Below are 19835 nucleotides of genomic sequence, written 5' to 3'. Positions count from 1 at the left end.
TCTGCTCTCACGCGAGTTGTGGTCCGGCGGGCGCCACGAACACGAGACGCACGACTCGTCCATACGAACTCTGTGCCGCAACAGCATCCACACACTGTGGGTTTCGTAAGCCTGTTGTAGGAGACCTCCTCTAATAGTAAGGGTCCAGAGGACATCAGCTGCCTGCAGAAGTAATGCCTTTCGCTCCCTACTGCAGACAGCTGTCAGGTCTCGATGCCTTGCCTCGAGGAGCGCATCGGCGAAGACGAAATTGATAGACCCCCTCCCCCTGCTCGAATTTCTTCTCGATTTTTCCCCCCTTCCTTATTTCCCTGATCTCGGTTCTCATCGCGGGAGCCACATGACACTGTACCACCCTATACCCGTCATTTCCTCCGCGGCACTCCTATACTCCTTGCGTTCCCCTGTATTTTCAGCGGCACTATGCGGGGTCTTTTGAGCTTGTTCGACATGGAGTGGAATGATGCTTGTTGATGTTCTGGTCCCGAAGGTCGACACTCGACAGTCTTCCATATGACGCCAACCTGGAGACAGACCCAAGCCAAATTATTTGTGATGAATAGATGAGTTGTGAATTCAGGAGAATGCCAGTCCCCCGATCATCATCAGGGCAATAACCGCGCTCCAAGGGTTGATCCAAAGGCTGAAAGTGGTCTCTACATATCCGTATTCTCCTAAACTTTGAAGGCGCAACTTGGCAGCCTGGCTGTGACAACATCGAGCGGGCTTTGGTACCAGGGGCGACTGCTAGTGGTTCCGCTGAGAATGCTGAGTAGATACTGACTGTGGCACGTCCAACATGATGAATGTACGTGTCTCGCATCACGATGTGCATTTCGTTTCTCTCCTGATCCCGAGCTGATACAAAGAGCACAACACCAGACTTCTGCCCAACAGGTGTTCGCCTGGCATCGGACCGTAAAATCGTAGGCGGGAGGTGTGACCGGGTCGAAACAACAGTTCAAGGTCCGCTCCGCCGGAACTCTGTCCAACAACCCCTAAACCTTGTGGTGGCTGTTAGCGGACGAATATGGTGCGGTGGCGCCCCAACATTGCGCTGATCCGCCAATGCCGGAACCTTGGGCTGAGGTCTCATCAGCAACACCCAGCGTCGGCTAGGGTTGGCAAAGTGGCAAGCTGCTGCTGCGGTGCCTGCTGGCGTCGGGGCGCCATGACGGATGATCTCACACTCGACGGCGCCGTATTACTCACTGCCACTTGGACGTTGGCGCTGGCCGACGGTTTCCAGCGCGCCGCTAGACTCTCGTCCCGTTAGGCGCAGCAAAAGGACGGCGAGGATTGGGTGCCAGGCATCCATGTCAGCCATCGGAGCGCTGATATATTTTGCCATGGAAGAAGGAAACAAGCACAAGCAGGTACCCGAGAACCATATAGACCGAATCCGCTGAGACCGTTGCGTTCCAGCGCCCAGTGCCTGAAAATCGTCCTTTCTGGTGTCCTCGGATCCTGTGGTGGCGTTCATGGCCAAGGGAGAGCAAACGGGTTAATCGGGATGCGACTCTGGCCGGGCGAGATTGGCTGATCGGTCCGGAAATGTTGTCATCAATATTGCTGTTGACCCGGCGTCTTGGGGAATGCTGAGTGTAATTACGTCTCATCCCTATTCTGGGACAATCAGGTTCGGGCCTGGCAGAAGTCTTTGTTTATACGGTTGTGGCTGGGTGTGTTCCCGTATGGGACGCAATGGCCTGTGTCCGCACGCCGGGCAGCACAGTGGGTAAGGTAGGTGGTTTGAGTTTGGATATCGAGCATGATGCATGATTTACGAAGCGGACAGGCAGGCTTGTTCTGCGGTTCATCCGTGATGATCCATGGGTGGTGATGTTAGGATGGCAGGCGGCAGGCGGCAGGCGGTCCAAGCCGCGGATGTCCCTGGTGGTCCGGGGCATGGCAGGCTTGGAGGATGCGGGCTGATTACCTCGAATAGTCGTCGTCTCAATGAGAAAAGAGAATTGTGGACGTGTAGATGGGACGGAAGGCACTTCGGAGGGGTACTTCCAGGCACAGTGCGTACCTTAACTACAGTGCGGGCTAATTGTGCAGCCGCGTTCCCCGGTGCGTGGGTGAGGTGCTGACGGATCCGAAGGAACGTATCTTGGTCATTCAAGATGGCACTAACGACGCTAACTCATAGTCTCATACTGGCAACTACTCCGTACAGCCTTGACTCTTGACTCCTGACTCTTGGACGTTGTACATGCAGGGCGACATTCGACGGGGTTGAAGAACCACCAGAGAAAATTTGGCATAGGAAGGAAAAGAAGAAGAAGAAGAAGAGAAAAAAAAAAAAGGGGAGGGGAATGCAGATTGCAGAAGCAGACCGAGGAGCATGGGGATTAATCGATTGGGTCTGGAAGCAGCCGGCGAGTTCCCACCGGCCGCTAAAAGGTCCAAAAAAAGACCTGCAGGCTGCAGCACATGATAATGGGGCTCACCATGGTGTAGTGTAGTGGGCATGCCGCATACCAAAGGTGGTATTAGCGTATCCATAAATCAAGGTAAAGCAGAAAACCCTGTGTTTGGCGGGTTGGCGGGAACATAAAAATTGCACATGAGAGGGAAAAAAAAGAATAATGCGGCTTTCGAGGGCACAGCCTCATGCCGAGACCCCGGCAGGCACTTGCAAGCTACCAACCACATTGCCACAACAATGCTACCAGCAACTCACTCTCTATATCCGTACAGCCAAGCGAAATCCAACCCCCTCCTCTTTCCCCGCTGGCCAATGGCTCAGGTTCCATGATCATGCTGTCAGCATTGAGCAGACACGAAGTTTCCAGGTCGCGGTCGCACTCACACCCGGCATCGCGGCTCCGCTTGAGGTGGCCCTGTCAGCGGCAATTGCAATTGGCAGTCCAATCGAGACGACAACAAAGATCAAACGCGCCCTCGATACGAACAACACCCGGGAGCACCGCCTTTCCAGCAGCTGCACCCGCCACCAAATATTCGGAGGAGCACAGCACTACTAGTGTACACAACGGCTGTTGCGCTGCGGCACGCCGTCATGTCAAATTGTTGGAATCCTGCTTGCCGTTCCTCTGCGCTTGGAATACAGTCAATACACCCGCACTCGCATCGGCCGGTACTGCCTCTCTCAGCAGTGAGCAGCAGTGAGCAGCAGTGGCAGCAGTGGCAGCAGTGGCACCTCCCACGGTGCGATCGGATGGGTGGGCCGACTCTCGTCTCCATGGCTCGTATTTGTTCCAAGAAAAGGACCGCCCCCGGCCAGATCTACAGTCTTGCTGGCCTAGCCGGGGCTTTCGTTGGCCACCACAGGATGCGCGACTGACCACTGTGGACTCGTGGAGACGGGCTTGGGCCCTTTCCAGCTGGGTCCTGATCACCGGGGGTGGTTGGCACTTGGATCCACGTCGTTTTGCCCTTGGGTTCGAATCTGGTATTGGCCGTGTTGCATGTTGCACCTCTGTCTCTGTGTCGGGATGAAGCCAAACTTCGTCCTGCGCAGCTGTCGGGGATTTCATACTGAGGTCGAGGCGTTGCCACATCTCACTCGAGCTCGTCAGCTCCAGCCTCAAAGTCGGCGTCCGCCGTAAATTGTGAGAGAAAAAAAACAAAAAACACACACACAAGCGGCTCGTCTGAACGAGCTTCGAGAAGCTGGAGCATGTATTCAGTGCGATATTCTTACAGTGCGAAGCCGCCCTCAACCTTCCCCAGGGGGATGGCTGCTCCAGGTATTCCACGGTGGTGCAAGGTACATGCTGTCTAGGCTAAGTTTCTGTTTAGGGACCCGAGCTTTACGGCAACGTCGCCAGGGTTCCCCTTCCAATGACAAAATTTTGGCCGGGGGTCTCTGGACTGAGACTATGCGTCTTTGGTCCGACTCGCCCGCCCCAGTTCAGGGGTCAAGACAAGGAAGCCAAAGGAAAAGAAGAAGAAGGGAAGGGAAGGAGAGGAACAATGCCCACGCACCCAGACACACGCGAATCCGTACTGTATTTTTGGACATGCTCTAAGAGCTACAGGACTGGTGGTGTGTGTGGTGTGTTGTTGATGATCCCTCGACTCAGGTATCTATTCCTACTGTGTTCGTGAGGGTGGTACCTCGGACAAGACGAGTAAGCAAAAGAAGCTCCAAGCATCTGCTATCCATCTTTACGAGACCCACGCTCCAGGTCCTGTGTGTTCTGCTGCCCGCCGCCTGTGCCTTCAGCTAGGTACCTTAGCTAGTAGCGGACGCTCGTTTGCCAGCTCGTTTGCCAGGCACTCAGGTCGGGAGAGAGCGAGCCCATAGAGAAAATAGGTCATTCTCTATCTCTGGTCCTCATCCGGCGTCTCCCCCCTTTCGCTCGCCACTTTCTTCTTACTCGACTATCACCTTTGGAAGTGCCCGAGAGACTGTTCAGCCTTCTTCCTCTCAAACCTTTTTCCTACACAGACGCCTCACTCGTTTTGGTGGTCTGGCTACTCGATCGCTAATTTGTTACATCCTCTTCCTTTGAGTTACCTTTGCTTGTTGATCGCTGTGTTTGCGTATTGCAAGAGAGGAGAAAGAAAGGGAGAGAGTCCAACTGCAGCTTCATCCGACACACCACCAACCGCGTTGCTCAGTCGACAAATCGTGCAGGAAATACGCCTCTTTTTTCTCTACCAATCTCAACTACTACTACTACTACTACTACCTTAATCATCACGCCCTTCCAGATTCACTCGCTTCGTCCAACGACTTACTCCTCGACTCTTCCCACTGACGAGTTTTCGTTCGTTCCCGAGACCTCGTCGTCTTGTTTACCTAGATCCCAGCTAGACGACATCACCGACTCCGAATAGCGTCTCGTCCTTCGACGTGTTTGTCCGCGCCGGACATCACGAACCCAATCCCATCACCATGGCGAGCGGTCGAATGTCCATGTACTCGGTGGCCTCCGAGGGCATGGGAGGTCCTCGTTCCGGCCAGCAACCCTCGCAATTTTCCACCACGACCCTCCTCAATGCCATTCACAACATCTACCTGTCCCAACAACCCTTCAACCTGGACGCTGGCACCAGCCTCGTCGTCAACACATGGCTTACCGCAGCACAGACCGGACCGGACGGGAGAACAGGAGGCACCATAGATCCTGCCCTCGGTGCCAGAGCATGGGAACATGCTCGCCGTCGTGCTGAGGATGGCTGCATTATCCTCGGGTACGATTTCAAACAAATTTTGATGTGATGACAATTGCTAAACCTTCACAGCTCCCTTCACACGTCGAGTCCCTCGGTCCTCACGCCCTTCCTATCATCTCTCCCGCTCTCTATCCCGTCATCCGTCTACAGGTCACTTGAGGCCATCCAACCTTTCCTGAGATGCTCTACCCCCTACAACCCCTCCACTCCTAGACAGTCTGCCCTCGGCGTCACCTTGACCCTTGACCTGGCCGGTAACTTCCAAGGAGCCGCCATCGCCCTATCCCAGGGTGGCATCGATACTGCCAAGGGCCTGCTCAACATCCCCTCTGAGCCAGGATACCGCGCCTTTGACGTTTTCTACTACCTGTTGACCTCGGTCTCGACTCCCGCCGAGAGAGAGTTCCTGGGTCTCAAACCCGCCTCCAGCTATGCGTTGCTGGCGAGATCCGGCACATACGACCCGCCATCCTACCTCCCCACCGCTGATGATGCCGCCTCGGCCGATGATTTCAGGACCGCCCTCAAGGACATTGGCATTAAGGGCTCTGCTTACCGTAACCTCATTTCCACCCTTGCCGGCTTGCTCAAGCTCGGGGACACGCTCGACTACAATCTGGACGAGGACGTCTTTGACGAAATCTGCGAGGATGTCAGCGGCTTGCTGGGAATGGATCCTGAGACTCTCGCCACGCAGTGTACAACGCAGGACAGGTCAACGCTGGTTGGCGGTCTTTACGAGGCATTGGTCGATTGGGTCATCTCCAAGGCCAACGAGGCGATTTCAGCGCAGATGACGCGTATCAGAGATGGGACTGAGTCAATCGCAGGTGGTGCTCGCACACCTACTTCCCACGGCGATGGCGACACCGTCTGTGTCACCATCTTGGATGTTCCTGACCCAACCCTGGGTAAGGCGTTGGCCATGCGTGGTATCTTTGACGACACCGTGGGCATCAACTCCGAGATGATCGCTGACGGCGTGGAGGCTTCTCCCGCCGGCAGCACCGTTGTGCGTGAGATGCAGACAGCCATTGCGGAAGTTGGCCATGAGCTTGGCATCATGACCGGTGCTGCCGGCAAGGACCGTCAACACGCGCTGGAGAAGCGCGAAGAGGTCCTCGAAAAGATTGGACACTCTGCTGACGATGACGCATTCCTCAAGAAGCTGCTCTTCCCGGTCGCCGGCCAGGGCATTAACCTGGGGCTTGTTGGACGTCTTGAGCTCTCGTCCCTTCTCGGCTCCAGCCGTGTGTGGTACCACCTTTCCATCCACCCAACTGACGACTCTCCGGCCAGCTTAGCCGCTCTGCCCTCTGTGAACTCTGCCTGGTCTGCCGGCACAGTGTCTCGCCAGCTGCGTTCCTGGAGGTTGCCAGAGTGGGCCAACAGGCGGAACAAGAACCTGGACTTTACCGCCGACTTTGATATCGACGAGTTCGTCCAGCGATATGCCGCTCTAGGCTGCCAAGATGGCCGCGAGGGCATCGAAACGTGGATTCTTGAACGCGGATGGACCAACGGTGAAGTCGTCGTCGGCAAGGAGCGTGTGTGGACACGTGAGAGCGCCTGGTGGGAGGCGGAGAGCATGCTCGACATGAAACCCCTCGACAACAACCTCCCTGGCATGGGCAATGTCCTGGCAGTAAACAACCTCGAATCCGGCTACTCAGCAAACGGCAGCGGTTACTTCCCGACGCCCATCCTGGACACGACTCCCAACGGTAGCCGCGATCACCTCATTGCGCACCAGCGCAACGCCAGCCAGGGTAACCTCTCCCAGCACACCCTCGCTCACAACGCTGCGATGCGTGCCCCGTCCGTGGCTCCTTCGGGCATGCGCACCGTCCAGAATGGAGACTACGGTCTCGGCACCAAGGGTGATACCTACAAGGGTCAAGTCTTTTACAACAACGATGGCGAGTTTGTTGGTCAGATGGACCCCGAGATTGCTGACGGCAAGCACGTCGAGGAGAAGACGATAGACAAGGACCGCCGCCTCTGGGTTGCCATTGTCTGGTTCTGGACCTTTTGGATCCCGTCCCCGGCGTTGCGCATCATCGGCCGCATGAAGCGTCCCGATGTGCGCATGGCCTGGCGTGAAAAGCTCACCCTCGTCTGGTTCATCGTCCTCATCAACGCCTGCATCGTCTTCTGGATTATCGCCTTCGGCAAGCTCCTGTGCCCCAACTTTGACAAGGCCTGGGATAGCACCGAAGTCGGCAAGCACCAAGGTGAGAATGATTACTACGTCAGCTTCCGCGGCGGTGTCTACGATGTCTCCAAGTTCTGGAAGACGCAACACTCCGATACCAACATTGAGACGACCAAGGACAACATGATCCAATTCGCCGGTTTGAACATGGATGACTACTTCCCGCCCCCTCTTACTCTGGTGTGCCCCGGTCTCGGTATCGCTACGACCACCACACTCCTGGCCAACAACACCCCCGAGTTCACCATCGGCGTCCACAAGTCAGGCCCTTTGGCAGACGACCGTACGAGCGCGCTCGGTGACATTGATTGGTACAGCAAGAAGCTGTTGCCCCGCATGAAGGAATTCTACAAGGGCGACCTCGTCTGGGACAAGGGGCACGTCGAGTCGGATGGACAAGACAATAGCCACATGTGGGTGATGTACAACGGCGGAGTCTATGATTTTACCAACTACTACCACACCCAGAGCGTTTTCAAGCAGGTCGACACGTACAAGTTCCTCAACACCAAGATGATGAGCGCTGTCGAGAATAACCCTGGCGAAGACATAACGGACAACTGGAACACCATCATCAAAGCCGCCGCTAGCAACACAACCGAAAACGCAAGCGTCCAGAACAGTCTCAACTGCGCTAAGAATCTCTTCTACGTGGGCATTCCAGACTTCCGCAACTCCGCCAGGTGCCAGACCAACAACTACATCATGTTGGCAATGACCATTATTCTTTGCGCCGTCATTCTCATCAAGTTCTTGGCCGCCTTGCAGTTTGGTTCCAAACGTCGTCCCGCTCCGCAAGACAAGTTTGTCATTTGCCAAGTACCAGCCTATACCGAAGGCGAAGACTCGCTGCGGAAAGCGCTCGACTCCCTGACGGCCCTCCAGTACGACAACAAGCGCAAGCTTATCTGCGTCATTTGCGATGGTGTCATTGTCGGTGAAGGCAACGACCGTCCTACTCCCAAGATTGTCCTGGATATCCTCGGCGTTGACCCCAAGGTTGACCCGCCAGCGCTACCCTTTAAGTCTGTTGGCACGGGCAGTGAGCAACTCAACTACGGCAAGGTGTACTCTGGTCTGTATGAGTTTGAAGGCAACGTCGTCCCCTACCTCGTCATCGTCAAGTGTGGAAAGGAATCGGAGCAGAGCAAGGCCAAGCCCGGTAATAGAGGCAAGCGTGACTCCCAGATCTTGCTGATGAGCTTCCTCAACCGCGTCCACCATCGTTCCCCCATGTCACCGCTCGAGTTGGAAATGTTCCACCAGATCAACAACATCATCGGCGTGGACCCCGAGCTGTACGAATACTTGATGATGATTGACGCCGATACTTGTGTCAGAGAAGACTCGCTCAACAGACTGGTTTCCGCCTGCGCCAACGACGCCAAGATTGCCGGTATTTGTGGCGAGACTGGTTTGCAAAACGACGACAAGTCCTGGTGGACTATGATCCAAGTCTACGAGTATTTCATCTCCCACAACCTGGCCAAGGCTTTCGAATCTCTCTTCGGATCCGTCACCTGTTTGCCTGGATGGTACGTGACCCTGAACTCCTGATTATAAATACCTAGCTAACCAGCACAGTTTCACCATGTACCGTCTGCGCACCGTCGACAAGGGCAGGCCACTCATCATCTCTGACAACATCATCCGTGACTACTCTGTGTGTGATGTGGATACGCTCCACAAGAAGAACCTTTTGTCACTTGGTGAGGATCGTTACCTGACTACGCTGATGACAAAGTTCTTCCCGTCCATGAAGTACAAGTTCATCCCCGACGCGTACTGCCAGACTGCCGCCCCCGAGTCGTGGAGCGTTCTGCTGTCCCAACGTCGTCGATGGATCAACTCAACCATCCACAACTTGTTCGAATTGATGCAACTCAAGGAAATGTGTGGTTTCTGCTGCTTCAGCATGCGCTTCATCGTCTTCGTTGATCTCTTTGGCACCATCATTCTCCCGGCGACAACCATCTATATTGTCTACCTAATCTACCTCGTGGCCAGTGGCACCGGACAATTCCCCATCATCTCGATTATTATGATTGCCGCGTCGTACGGCCTTCAAGCTCTCATCTTCATCCTGAAACGACAGTGGCAGCACATCGGATGGATGGTCATCTACATCTTGGCCTTCCCCATCTACAACTTTGCTCTCCCCATCTACTCCTTCTGGAACCAAGATAACTTCTCGTGGGGTAACACCCGTATTGTCATTGGAGAAAAGGGTATGAAGAAGCTCGTCGCCGTGGACGACGAAGGCTTCGACCCCCGCAGCATTCCCCTGCAACGCTGGGACGACTACGCCATGATGAACAACCTCCCCGGTCGCCGCGGCGGCTACATGGAGAAGGCTGACATGGGCTACGACGACCAGTACGAGATGGATGAGATCCGCTCCGTCTACTCGTCCGTCCGCCAGGGTTCTGTCCTCACCGGCATGAACCGTAACAACCACTACGTGCCGCCCCAGTCCCCCGCCCCCTTTGGCGGCATGGCGAGGGCGTCGGGCGCTACGAGCCCCTACCACCACGACCAGGCCATGGCCAACAGGCAATCGATGGCGTCGCTGGGCACCCATGACATCAATCGCGGGCATACGCCCTTCCAGGACTTCCCCAGCAGCCGCCCGAGCGTCTCTAACCTTCGGGGCCAGGCCAACATCTCGCCCGGGCTTGGCGCCAACCGCTCGCAGTCGGCGCTGGGCCTGAACCGCCAGGCGGGCGCCGCGCAGTCGACGTCGTCGTTTGACTTCCAGCGCGGCAACATGCAAGGGCCCGATGACGGTATGATTATCGATGCTATCCAGGGCGTCCTCCGCGAGGTCGACCTTGACACCGTGACGAAGAAGCAGGTACGCGCCCTGGTCGAGCAGAGGCTGCAGACTGGTCTCGTCGGCGAGAGGAGGACGTTCATGGACAGACAGATTGACAACGAGCTGGCCAACATGTGAGAGAAGCTGCATTAACCAAGGCAATCGTACATACCACACGGCCACTTTTTATCTCTGTCGTATAATGAAGAAATTTCTTTTTGCAAAAGGTTCAAAAAAACTGGGGGCGTTGCGATCGGTCTTTGTGTGACTATTGTCCAAATCTAGGATATGTCTTGGATTACAACCTCGTTTACATGTTTCTTTCTCTTATTGATTGGGGACATAGTCAGGTTATTGGCAACACGTTGCGGATGACTTTCCACCGGATAATACATCTCCTAGTAGTTCAAATTAATTTGTACGAGACACGGAATTTTGGTAATCATGAATTGTGTGCCCAATCGTTTTATTTATACTGCTATTTGACCTACCGAGTGTGACGACTGTGCCTAGTCGTGAACCTATGCAAACAAACCTAGGCGGTCCTACGCTCCTGAATCTTGCCAACGCCGTTGAGCCGTAGATAGACGTCCGTCCCCCAGCCGTACAAGCTCTGGACGGCAATCCCACCGCCAAAGTACTCGGCGTACGCACGACTCAGCGGTAGACCATATCCGAGACCCGCAATCGAGCTCCCGCCAGCACTCGCGCTGGAAATCACGTTGAGGCCGCCGTCATCGGAGCCGGGGAACTCGTCGTCGTCGGAAAAAGTGGTGAAGGAGTAGGACCAGATGTTGGGCAGCACCTCGGGGGAGATGCCGCCGCCGCGGTCCCGGATCCGAATCGTGACGCCGGGAACGTTATCCTCCAGCGGCTTGATGGCGTCGCTCCTGAACTCGCCCCTCGTCTCTTTGGGCACCTCGATCTTGAGATGCTGGTTCGGGCGGGGCGGCTCCGGGGCGATGGTGACCACGATGGGCTCCTTATTGTCCCTGGCTTCCACGGTCGCCCTGAAGGCATTCTTGAGCAGCTCGGTGACGATGTACTCCAGGTGCATCGGTATAAAGGCAAAGGTGGTGTCAGGCTCGCCATCAATGACGAGCTGCGGCCGCACGCCGTACCGCAGCTCGCAAATGTCGGCGACGAAGCCGGCGCAGGACTCAATAATATGCGCCGGCTTCAGGGCGGTGTCGATGACCCCTATATAGCTGGGCTGCTCCGGGCAAGGGGTCGGGCTGGCTCCTGGGTCAAAGTGCGGCTGAGAGCTGTAGTGCAGGGCAATGTGCTGTTCTGCGACGAGGCGGGTGCCAATGCGGGCGCGGAGGTGCTCGTCAAGGAAGCGAGTGACTTCCTGAGGGGAGATGTAGCGGCGACACTCGAGGAAGCCGCGGGCGAGGATGGGGATGGTGTCGGTGTGGGTTGCAACGAGCTCGGCGAGGACTTCTGTGAAGCGGATCTCATCGTCGAGGGTGCGGACGGCGCTGTCACCGCCCTTGGTCCACCAGGGGAGGAGGGTAGAGAGGGAGTGGACATAGTTGTTGTAGATGCGGCTGATGTTTGGGTTGGAGACGACAATATAGGGGAGGTTGCGGAGGGCCTGGATGCGGTGGGCGAGGCGGATCGGGAGGAGGGAGAGGGTGAAGTTGGCCGAGGAGAGCAGGGACTTTTCGCTGAGAGGAGGGCGGCCGTGTCTTTTGAATGTTAGTACATCATTTGAGGTAGTGGTTGGGGATTCGTACTTGACCAGGTCGGTCAGGCTCAAGGGATGCTGTGTCTTGTTTGCGAGCTGGACAAACTCGTGGTCGTCGACACGCGACAGGTGGTGGGACGAGCCATGGCGGTGACTGTGGCCGTGTCGAGAGGAAGAGAGCAGACGGGTGTGGAAAGGGCTGTGGAGTTGTGCGAGTATCCTCTGGGGCCTTTTGGGCCTCAATGGTCTCGCGATGGGTATCATGGCGGCATTGTCGAGGTTGCAAACGAGGCGTTGCGGTCAAGGGGAATTCCGTTGGGGAGGTTCCTGATGCAACACGCTGCGGCAGTAGCAGCAGTAGCAGAGCATGAGATCATACGCTTTGGGATTCGCTTGACTCAGATCTTAGCACGGCTTGTGCACTGTTCTTTTTGTGGGGGGAGGTGGTTACCGACGGCCCCTGGGTGAGGTAGGTGGTCCGGGCTCTCTTGTAGCCCCGCGCCGGGGTGGTAAGACACTTCGACCTCAGGCGGCGGGGGCCGATCCCAAGCGCCATTACTGCTGCCGGTGCTGGCCCTGGCAGCGGGATGAGGACCTTGGTGGCTTCCAGTTTGCAGGGCATGTCTGTCTGGCTAAAGGGGGATTCTGCTGCGCTGACAATAGTGATTATTTCATGCACTATCTAGGACTGGCAGACGTGGGAAGAGTAAAGCGTCAAATCATTAAGAATCTCGCGAGTCTAAGGTATGTAGTGGATCAAGTACAGCTTGCCAGCCCCTCGCCCGGGATACAATCCTCTATTGTGTCTTGACCTCCTGGTCCTTCTCGACGTGCTTGACATGCTCGTGGCTCTCGAGGGTCGAGATCTGGTCCTCGGGGAACTCGACGCTGGCAGGGTTATAAAGTCAGTCGAATGCGACCATACGAATGAAGGGAGGGGAGGGACATACGAGAAACCCTTAATCAGGCTGTACTCGTGGCCAATCTTTCCACCTTGGTCGGTGGCGTGCTTCTTGGCGCTGGCTTGCTATTAGAATCCCCAGCGACTCTTGATCTATATGATCGTGTTAGAAATGGGCGACTTACGCCGCGACCTGATCGGCGGAGGCATCCTCCTTGCAGGTGACCTTGGGGGACATTAGCTTGCTATGCAATCAAGACGGTATCCCCACTGAAGGGAGGATGATACTGACAATGTAGGTAGGCATTCTGAAGAATTTGGCGATGGGATTTGTACGTTGAAAGTTGCGGCTCGTGGTTGTGAAAGGTTGAAGTTGAATTCGTCCAAACACCAGGTTGGATGGAGGCTGGCTGACTCTCTTTATAACCAAACCGACAGGTCTCATGCGTGCCCGATTTGGTGAGGGATGTGCTACCTTAGAGACGGGACAGACCAGTGAAAGTGACGGGATGGGTGTGGGAACTTGAGGTGGGCTACAGGCCGGGAACTAACAGTGACGCGGAAAGGTTCGTGGGTGACCCAGCGAGGGGAAGGTCCATGCAACCACAGCAGGTAGGTAATCACGTACTGTACACGAGTTGCGTGGGTGTGGACGCCTATGTGGTACGTAAGGCATTGGATGGCACCAGCATCTGCTTGCTCCCACTGCTTGCTACTTACCTACCTGAATGTACACGCAATACGTCATCCCACCTTTGCGCATGTCTCGAGCCGAGATGGTCGCCTCCATCTGCTACTAGACATGAACAAGTTATCCATTAAGGACATCTTTGGCGCATAGAGCGCATCCACAACAACACGTCCGACATGCACAGCCGAGATAAGGCGCGAGAGAAAGAGAGCTCTCCTGGCCAGATCTGGTTACTCATGCATCTTGTTTCTTCACGCATCATCCTGCGGCCTGCTGTTGTGCGCGTAGATGATTGCGGAGCCTTGGATTGTCTTGTGACTCGGCCCAGAAACCAATCAATGCGTCGCCGGCCATCTATCATCGTCTCCCAGCGCCGGGCTCGTCATCGGCAATGCCGTCATTGCTGACCTAATTCATCCCTCCAAGGTACTTTACTTGCCTGTGTCTAAGTAACTCTGTTCCTCTTACGAGCTCTTACAAGCTCTTACGAGTTTCTCCATTGAGAGGTGCGTTGAGTACTGCCACTTTCGCATCCAGCGTGTGCCTTGGCGTTGACCTAGAAGACGAACAATTGGATACAAGAGGACATTTTAGTAAAGTAGTCATAAGGGTACCATAGGATGAAGATAATAGACCAGTGTGATTGTATTCCATCACTTCATCCATCACCGTCGTGGGGTTGTCGGCTCAACGACGATCACCGAGTGAGGGGCACAGAGGGGTAAGGTAACACAAAGGAGTGGGGGCCGTGTGTTTTCTTATCGATAATCAGATTAGATAAGACGAAATGGACCCGCAACAAATTTTTGACTGCTCGATAAGGTAGCAGTCGAATCGCGAACCGCTGAGACGAGAAAAAAAAAGTAGCCCAGGCTTGTCTTTCGTTGTGTAGTTGCAGGACCTCCCAACATCTTTGGGCAACACCGTCATGGAGGACCAAGTGCACAAGCCTCATCGCAAGGCGAAGGATAAGAAGGGAAAGCAGCACACCGGAGGTGAGCTGGCCATTTACCCACGATTGCCCACTAATTCGCACGACTGACGATTGCGCAGAGAAGAACCCCAAGGCCTTTGCCTTTTCTAACCCCGGAAAGCTTGCAAGGTCGGCCGCGAGATCTTCAGATGTACGGCTATTTCCCACGGATATAGCAGACAAAATGACTGACGTGTGACTGGACAGATCAAAGAAAGACGCTTCCATGTTCCCCAAGTCGACCGCCTCCCCGATGAGCCGCCACCGAGGCTGGTCACCATCGTGGGACCGCCCGGTGTCGGCAAAACGACCCTTCTCAAGTCCCTGATCCGACGATACGCGAAGGAGACGCTTTCCGATCCCCAAGGCCCCATAACCGTCGTCACCTCCAAGAAGCAGCGATTGACCTTTGTCGAGTGCCCCAATGAGCTCGAGGCCATGGTCGACATGGCCAAGATCGCCGACATTGTCCTCCTCATGATCGACGGCAACTACGGATTCGAGATGGAGACAATGGAGTTCCTCAACATCCTTGCCGCCACCGGTATGCCCGGCAACGTCTTCGGCATCCTCACCCATCTCGACCTGTTTCGGAAACCCCAGGCGCTCAGGGACGCCAAGAAGCGACTCAAGAGAAGGCTTTGGAGCGAGCTGTACCAGGGCGCGCACCTCTTCTACCTCTCCGGAGTCATGAACGGCCGCTATCCCGACCGAGAAATCCACAACCTCTCGCGCTTCCTGTCCGTCATGAAGAACCCCCGCCCCCTGATCTGGAGAAACTCCCACCCGTACACCATCATCGACAGCTACCGAGACATCACCCATCCCACCAAGATTGAAGAAGACCCCATGTGCGACCGTTCGATTGTGCTGTCGGGATACTTGCGCGGCACCAACATGACACAACAGGGGCAAAGAATTCATGTCCCGGGACTGGGCGACTTTACCGTGGCGAACCTCGAGGTCATGCCCGACCCTTGCCCCACCCCGGCCATGGAGCAAGCCATCGCCAAGGTGACCGGCAAGACGACGCGGCGACGCCTCGACGAGAAGGAAAAGAAGCTCCATGCGCCCATGTCCGACCGCAGCGGTCTCAAGATTGACGGCGACGCGATCTGGATCACGAGGGAAAAGGGCTTCACTTTTGACAGGGACGCGGAGGACGGCGAGAGGGGCGAGGGCGAGGAGCTCATTATCGGCCTCCAGGGCGAGCGAAAGCTGCTGGGCCAGACCGAGGAAGGCGTGCAGCTCTTCAAGGGAGGCGAGCAGCTGAAGCAAGTGGCCGAGGAGGAAGACAGCGGCAGGAAGACGCAGCGTCACGCGCGTTTCGCGGACCGCGACGAGGAATCCGACGCCGAAATCGATGACGAGGGCTTCGTCAGCGGCGAAGACGAGGGCGAGTCCGACGTCGAAGAGGAGTTCAACGAGGGCAAGCTAGGCAAGATGTTCCGGAAGAACGCCGACAAGGACGCTCAAGAAGACGACATTGCCTTTGCTGACAGTGACTCGGATCTCGGCTCAATATCGGGGCTTGAAGACGAGGACTCGGACGAGGACATGGACGACGAAGACTTTGATTCGGACGAGGAGGCAGCGGCCATGAAATGGAAGGAGAACATGGCAGACCGCGCAAAGAAGCTTCACGGCAAGCGACGCTCGTATCACACACCGGACCTGGCCAGGTTCATGTACGACGAGTCCTTGTCTCCCGACGAAGCGCTGCAGAAGTGGCGCGGCGAGGACCAACAGGAGGAGGACATTGAAGCAGAAGAGGACGACGACTTTTTCCAAAAATCCAAGCAGGACAAGGAAGACAAGGTCGAGGACAGATCGATACCCCTGTACGACTACGAAGACCTGGCGGCGAAATGGTCACAGGCGGCCGCTGTCGAAGCTCTTAGGAAGCGCTTCACCACGGCGGGCGTGCGTGACGACGATGGAGACGACGACGAGGGTGGTGATGACGACGACGAGTTTGACGGCATCGACGATGACGAGGACGACGAAGGCGACGGCGTCTTTGAGGACCTCGAGACCGGCGAACAGCACGGAGGGGACGTCGAAGAGCCCACAGAGGCAGAAGTGTTCGAGACGGAGCGTGAAAAGAATGCGAAGCGCAAGGAGGAGCTCAAGCTACGGTTCGAGGAGGAAGACCGCGAGGGTTTCATGAACGACAAGGCCAATGCCCGGCGAGAGGGCGGAGAGCAAGAGTTTGGCGAGGACGACTGGTACGAGGCGCAAAAGGCCGTCATCCAGAAACAGCTCGACATCAACAAGGCGGAATTCGAGACCCTGGACGAGAGGCAAAGAGCCGCCGTCGAGGGCTACCGGGCCGGCAAGTACGCCAAGATTGTGCTCGAGGGCGTCCCCGCCGAGTTTGTCGAAAAGTTCAACCCGCGCAACCCCATCATCATCGGCGGCCTGTCGCCTACCGAGGACCGCTTCGGCTTCGTCCAGGTCCGCATCAAGAAGCACCGCTGGCACAAGAAGATCCTCAAGACCAACGACCCCCTCATTTTCTCCCTCGGCTGGCGGCGGTTCCAGACCATGCCCATCTACAGCACCTCCGACTCGCGGACGAGGAACCGGATGCTCAAGTACACCCCGGAGCACACTCACTGCTTCGCTACCGTGTACGGCCCACTCATCGCGCCCAGCACGGGCTTCGTGTGCTTCAACTCCTTCTCGCCTGAGAATCCGGGCTTCCGGATCGCCGCGACGGGCACGGTGCTCAGCGTCGACGAGTCGACCGAGATTGTCAAGAAGCTCAAGCTCACGGGTACGGCCGACAAGATCCACAAGAACACGGCCTTTATCAAGGGCATGTTCAACACGGCGCTCGAGATTGCAAAGTTCGAGGGCGCCTCCATCAAGACGGTCTCGGGTGTCCGCGGCCAGATCAAGCGTGCCCTCTCTAAACCCGAGGGCCACTTCCGCGCCACGTTCGAGGACAAGATCCTGTACAGCGACATTGTCTTCCTCCGCGCGTGGTACCCGATCAAACCCCACCGCTTCTACAACCCGGTGACGAACCTTGTCGGGTGGCAGGCGATGCGCCTGACGGGCCAGGTGCGCCGCGACCAAGGCATCGACACGCCGCTCGAGAAGAACAGCCAGTACCGCAAGATTGAGCGCGAGACGCGCCACTTCAACCCGCTGCGCGTGCCCCGCGCCCTCGCGGCCGAGCTGCCGTTCAAGTCGCAGATTGTGCAGGCGCGCAAGCAGAAGAAGGAGACGTACATGCAGAAGCGCGCTGTGGTGCTCAACAAGGAGGAGAAGACGGCGCGCAACCTGCTGCAGCAGCTGTCGACGATCCGCAACGATAAAGTGGCCAAGCGCGCCGCCAAGAAGGAGGAGAAGCGCGCAGAGTACCGCAAGAAGGTGGCCGACTCGGACGAGAAGAAGGAGGCGAGGGAGAAGAAGGAGAGCAAGGAGTTTTGGCGCAAAAACGGTCGCAAACGCCAGGCGCCGGATGAAGGCGGCGGCGGAGGCGGCGGTCAGAAGCGCAGCAGGAAGTAAATATCTCGGGCATGGATTACATGGAAAACAGGCGGGAGACTTAAAAGCAACTACTGTTGGTCGCGCGAGAGAGTGTGTGTGTGTAATCAAGGGCGCTTGGCTGTCATTTGCATTAGACGGCGCAGGCTGTGAAGCCTCTCAGTAGGGTATCTAACATCAAAATCATTTCCTTGATAAATGCACCTCATTTGTATGTCTAGCCTTGTTGCGCCTCTTTTTGTTCTGCACTCAACTTCATCTTCTGCGAACCCCTGATGGCTGTCAAGAGTCTGATCAAGGACTTGACATTGGTTACAAAGCGACTTGCTGCTCGGCGCGCGATGCTCGCTGTGCTCGTCAGTAGACCCTTGGCAACCTCGTACAGGTCCTCCCGCCGATAAGTTGTGCCGAATGCTCCGACTTCGGTTGTGATTTGGCCAGGACTCGACAATCATGCCATCTCTCTGTTTAAGACCAATTGGTATCATGATACGTGGCGGCTCAAACCGTCGCCATTCTCGTCTTGACCATGGCCAACTCGGAGCTCTTTGCCCATGTGCCGCTCGGCGTCTGCCGGTAGCACACAAGCTTTCCGTCGTCTCCAGTACTGGCTAGGATCTGGCCGTCGTCGTCAAACCCGACGCGCCAGACTGGCGTACGGTGGCTGTCGAGCTTGGCAACTTCCTTGAAGACGTGCTTTACCTGCCCCGGCTGCCCGGAAAAATGCCGTTCAACATGCGAGCCAGACTTGGCCAGGCTTGCGCTGAGTCCCGATTGGTGCTGCTGGTTGTCGTTTGTCTGCCCCCCTGCCTTTGACGATGCCTGTGCATAATGGTTTTCTTGCTTGGTTAGTTCGGTCGTGGCCCACGTCTTGCCATCGTCGGCCGAGTACGGCGTATCGATGCGGAATACGCGCACAGAGCCGTCCTGGCAGGCTGTCGCGATGGTGTCGTATCCTCTAATATTTCCTGTTGCCCACGCCACATCGCGTACGAGGCCACGGTGGACACCCACCTCGACGGCAAGATAGAACTCTCGTTGTGTCTGCGGTACGCCGTACGAAGTCGCAATCACGTCCCTTGAGCGATAGATCTTGACCGATGACATGCCCGCCACGACCAGTCCCAAAGAGTCGCTCGCCACGCCCGCCCTCAGGGCATTGTAGCACGGGTCGAGATTCGGATCGAAGCGAACCTTGAAGCTAATCTCCTCGCCGCGGCTTGGCTTGGGGCATATGCTCAATTCATCGATTTGTGTGTATTCAGACATGTTTTCGGGCTGTTCGTTCTCGTACACCACCAAACGGCCTTCGGAGGAGAGCAGGGCAAGATACGTATGCCGTGTCTCTTCATTGTGTTTCATTGAAAAGGAGCGGTAGGGGTATTTGGGAGAACGCATTTCGTAGGCAGCTTTGCTCGTCGTCGCACGGCTGCTGGCGCTGAAGCGGCGACCTGGTGCTGCGGAGGGGTCTTCCGCCCACAGTTTGAAGCGGCCTTCTATGCCGAGAGAGGCGATGAGGTTCGGGTAGACGGTCGGGGGAAGCCATTGGAGCTGGGCGGCGAGGCAAGGGTCAGCCAGGTTCGCTGCGGCTCAAGTGGGTGTTCATACCTCGAGGATCTCGCCGCCGTGGGCCCCCCAGGTATCGCAGTGGTGCCAGACGCCGTCTTTGTGCCGGTTAAAGACCTTGATCTTGCCATCTACGGACCCTGTCGCGCATCGGTCGCCGTAGGCGTTGAAAGCGACAGCTTGGACGAGGTCCTGGTGTCCGTGTTGTATGTTTAGGTCGAATCCTGTCTTTTCCTCGGCGATCGCAGGTACCTCACGAGGGTATGTCGCCATCTTGCTGTGTGTGTGAGCGGCTGGCGTGGTTAGAGAGGCGTGCGGTGCAGCCACAATAC

At 56.4% G+C, this 19835-nt stretch overlaps 5 protein-coding genes across 5 annotated transcripts; 2 read left to right on the top strand and 3 right to left on the bottom strand.

Annotated features, from left to right (window-relative positions):
* Positions 1-4873: 4873 nt before the first annotated feature.
* CORC01_03210 (chitin synthase) lies at positions 4874-10322 on the top strand (the record flags this gene model as incomplete). The annotated part of the gene is made up of 3 exons (XM_022614860.1): positions 4874-5172; positions 5224-8904; positions 8954-10322. The coding sequence occupies 3 exons, from the start codon at positions 4874-4876 to the stop codon at positions 10320-10322; spliced, it is 5349 nt and encodes a 1782-aa protein (XP_022478596.1).
* Positions 10323-10719: 397 nt separating this feature from the next.
* On the bottom strand, positions 10720-12138 carry CORC01_03209 (uncharacterized protein; the record flags this gene model as incomplete). The annotated part of the gene is made up of 1 exon (XM_022614859.1): positions 10720-12138. The coding sequence occupies one exon, from the start codon at positions 12136-12138 to the stop codon at positions 10720-10722; it is 1419 nt and encodes a 472-aa protein (XP_022478595.1).
* A 533-nt stretch (positions 12139-12671) lies between these two features.
* CORC01_03208 (peptidase inhibitor I9) lies at positions 12672-13082 on the bottom strand (the record flags this gene model as incomplete). The annotated part of the gene is made up of 4 exons (XM_022614858.1): positions 12672-12762; positions 12825-12893; positions 12961-13001; positions 13068-13082. 4 exons carry the CDS (start codon positions 13080-13082, stop codon positions 12672-12674), a joined length of 216 nt encoding a protein of 71 aa, XP_022478594.1.
* Positions 13083-14394: 1312 nt separating this feature from the next.
* Positions 14395-17958, top strand: CORC01_03207 (AARP2CN domain-containing protein; the record flags this gene model as incomplete). Its single annotated transcript, XM_022614857.1, has 3 exons — positions 14395-14461; positions 14520-14590; positions 14647-17958. The coding sequence occupies 3 exons, from the start codon at positions 14395-14397 to the stop codon at positions 17956-17958; spliced, it is 3450 nt and encodes a 1149-aa protein (XP_022478593.1).
* Positions 17959-18438: 480 nt separating this feature from the next.
* Positions 18439-19776, bottom strand: CORC01_03206 (WD domain-containing protein; the record flags this gene model as incomplete). The annotated part of the gene is made up of 2 exons (XM_022614856.1): positions 18439-19488; positions 19546-19776. The coding sequence occupies 2 exons, from the start codon at positions 19774-19776 to the stop codon at positions 18439-18441; spliced, it is 1281 nt and encodes a 426-aa protein (XP_022478592.1).
* Positions 19777-19835: the final 59 nt, after the last annotated feature.

Source organism: Colletotrichum orchidophilum (genome assembly GCF_001831195.1).
Source record: "Colletotrichum orchidophilum strain IMI 309357 chromosome Unknown Scaffold_19.1, whole genome shotgun sequence".
NCBI classification, from domain to species: domain Eukaryota; kingdom Fungi; phylum Ascomycota; class Sordariomycetes; order Glomerellales; family Glomerellaceae; genus Colletotrichum; species Colletotrichum orchidophilum.
This window is presented reverse-complemented; position numbering and strand designations above follow the sequence as displayed.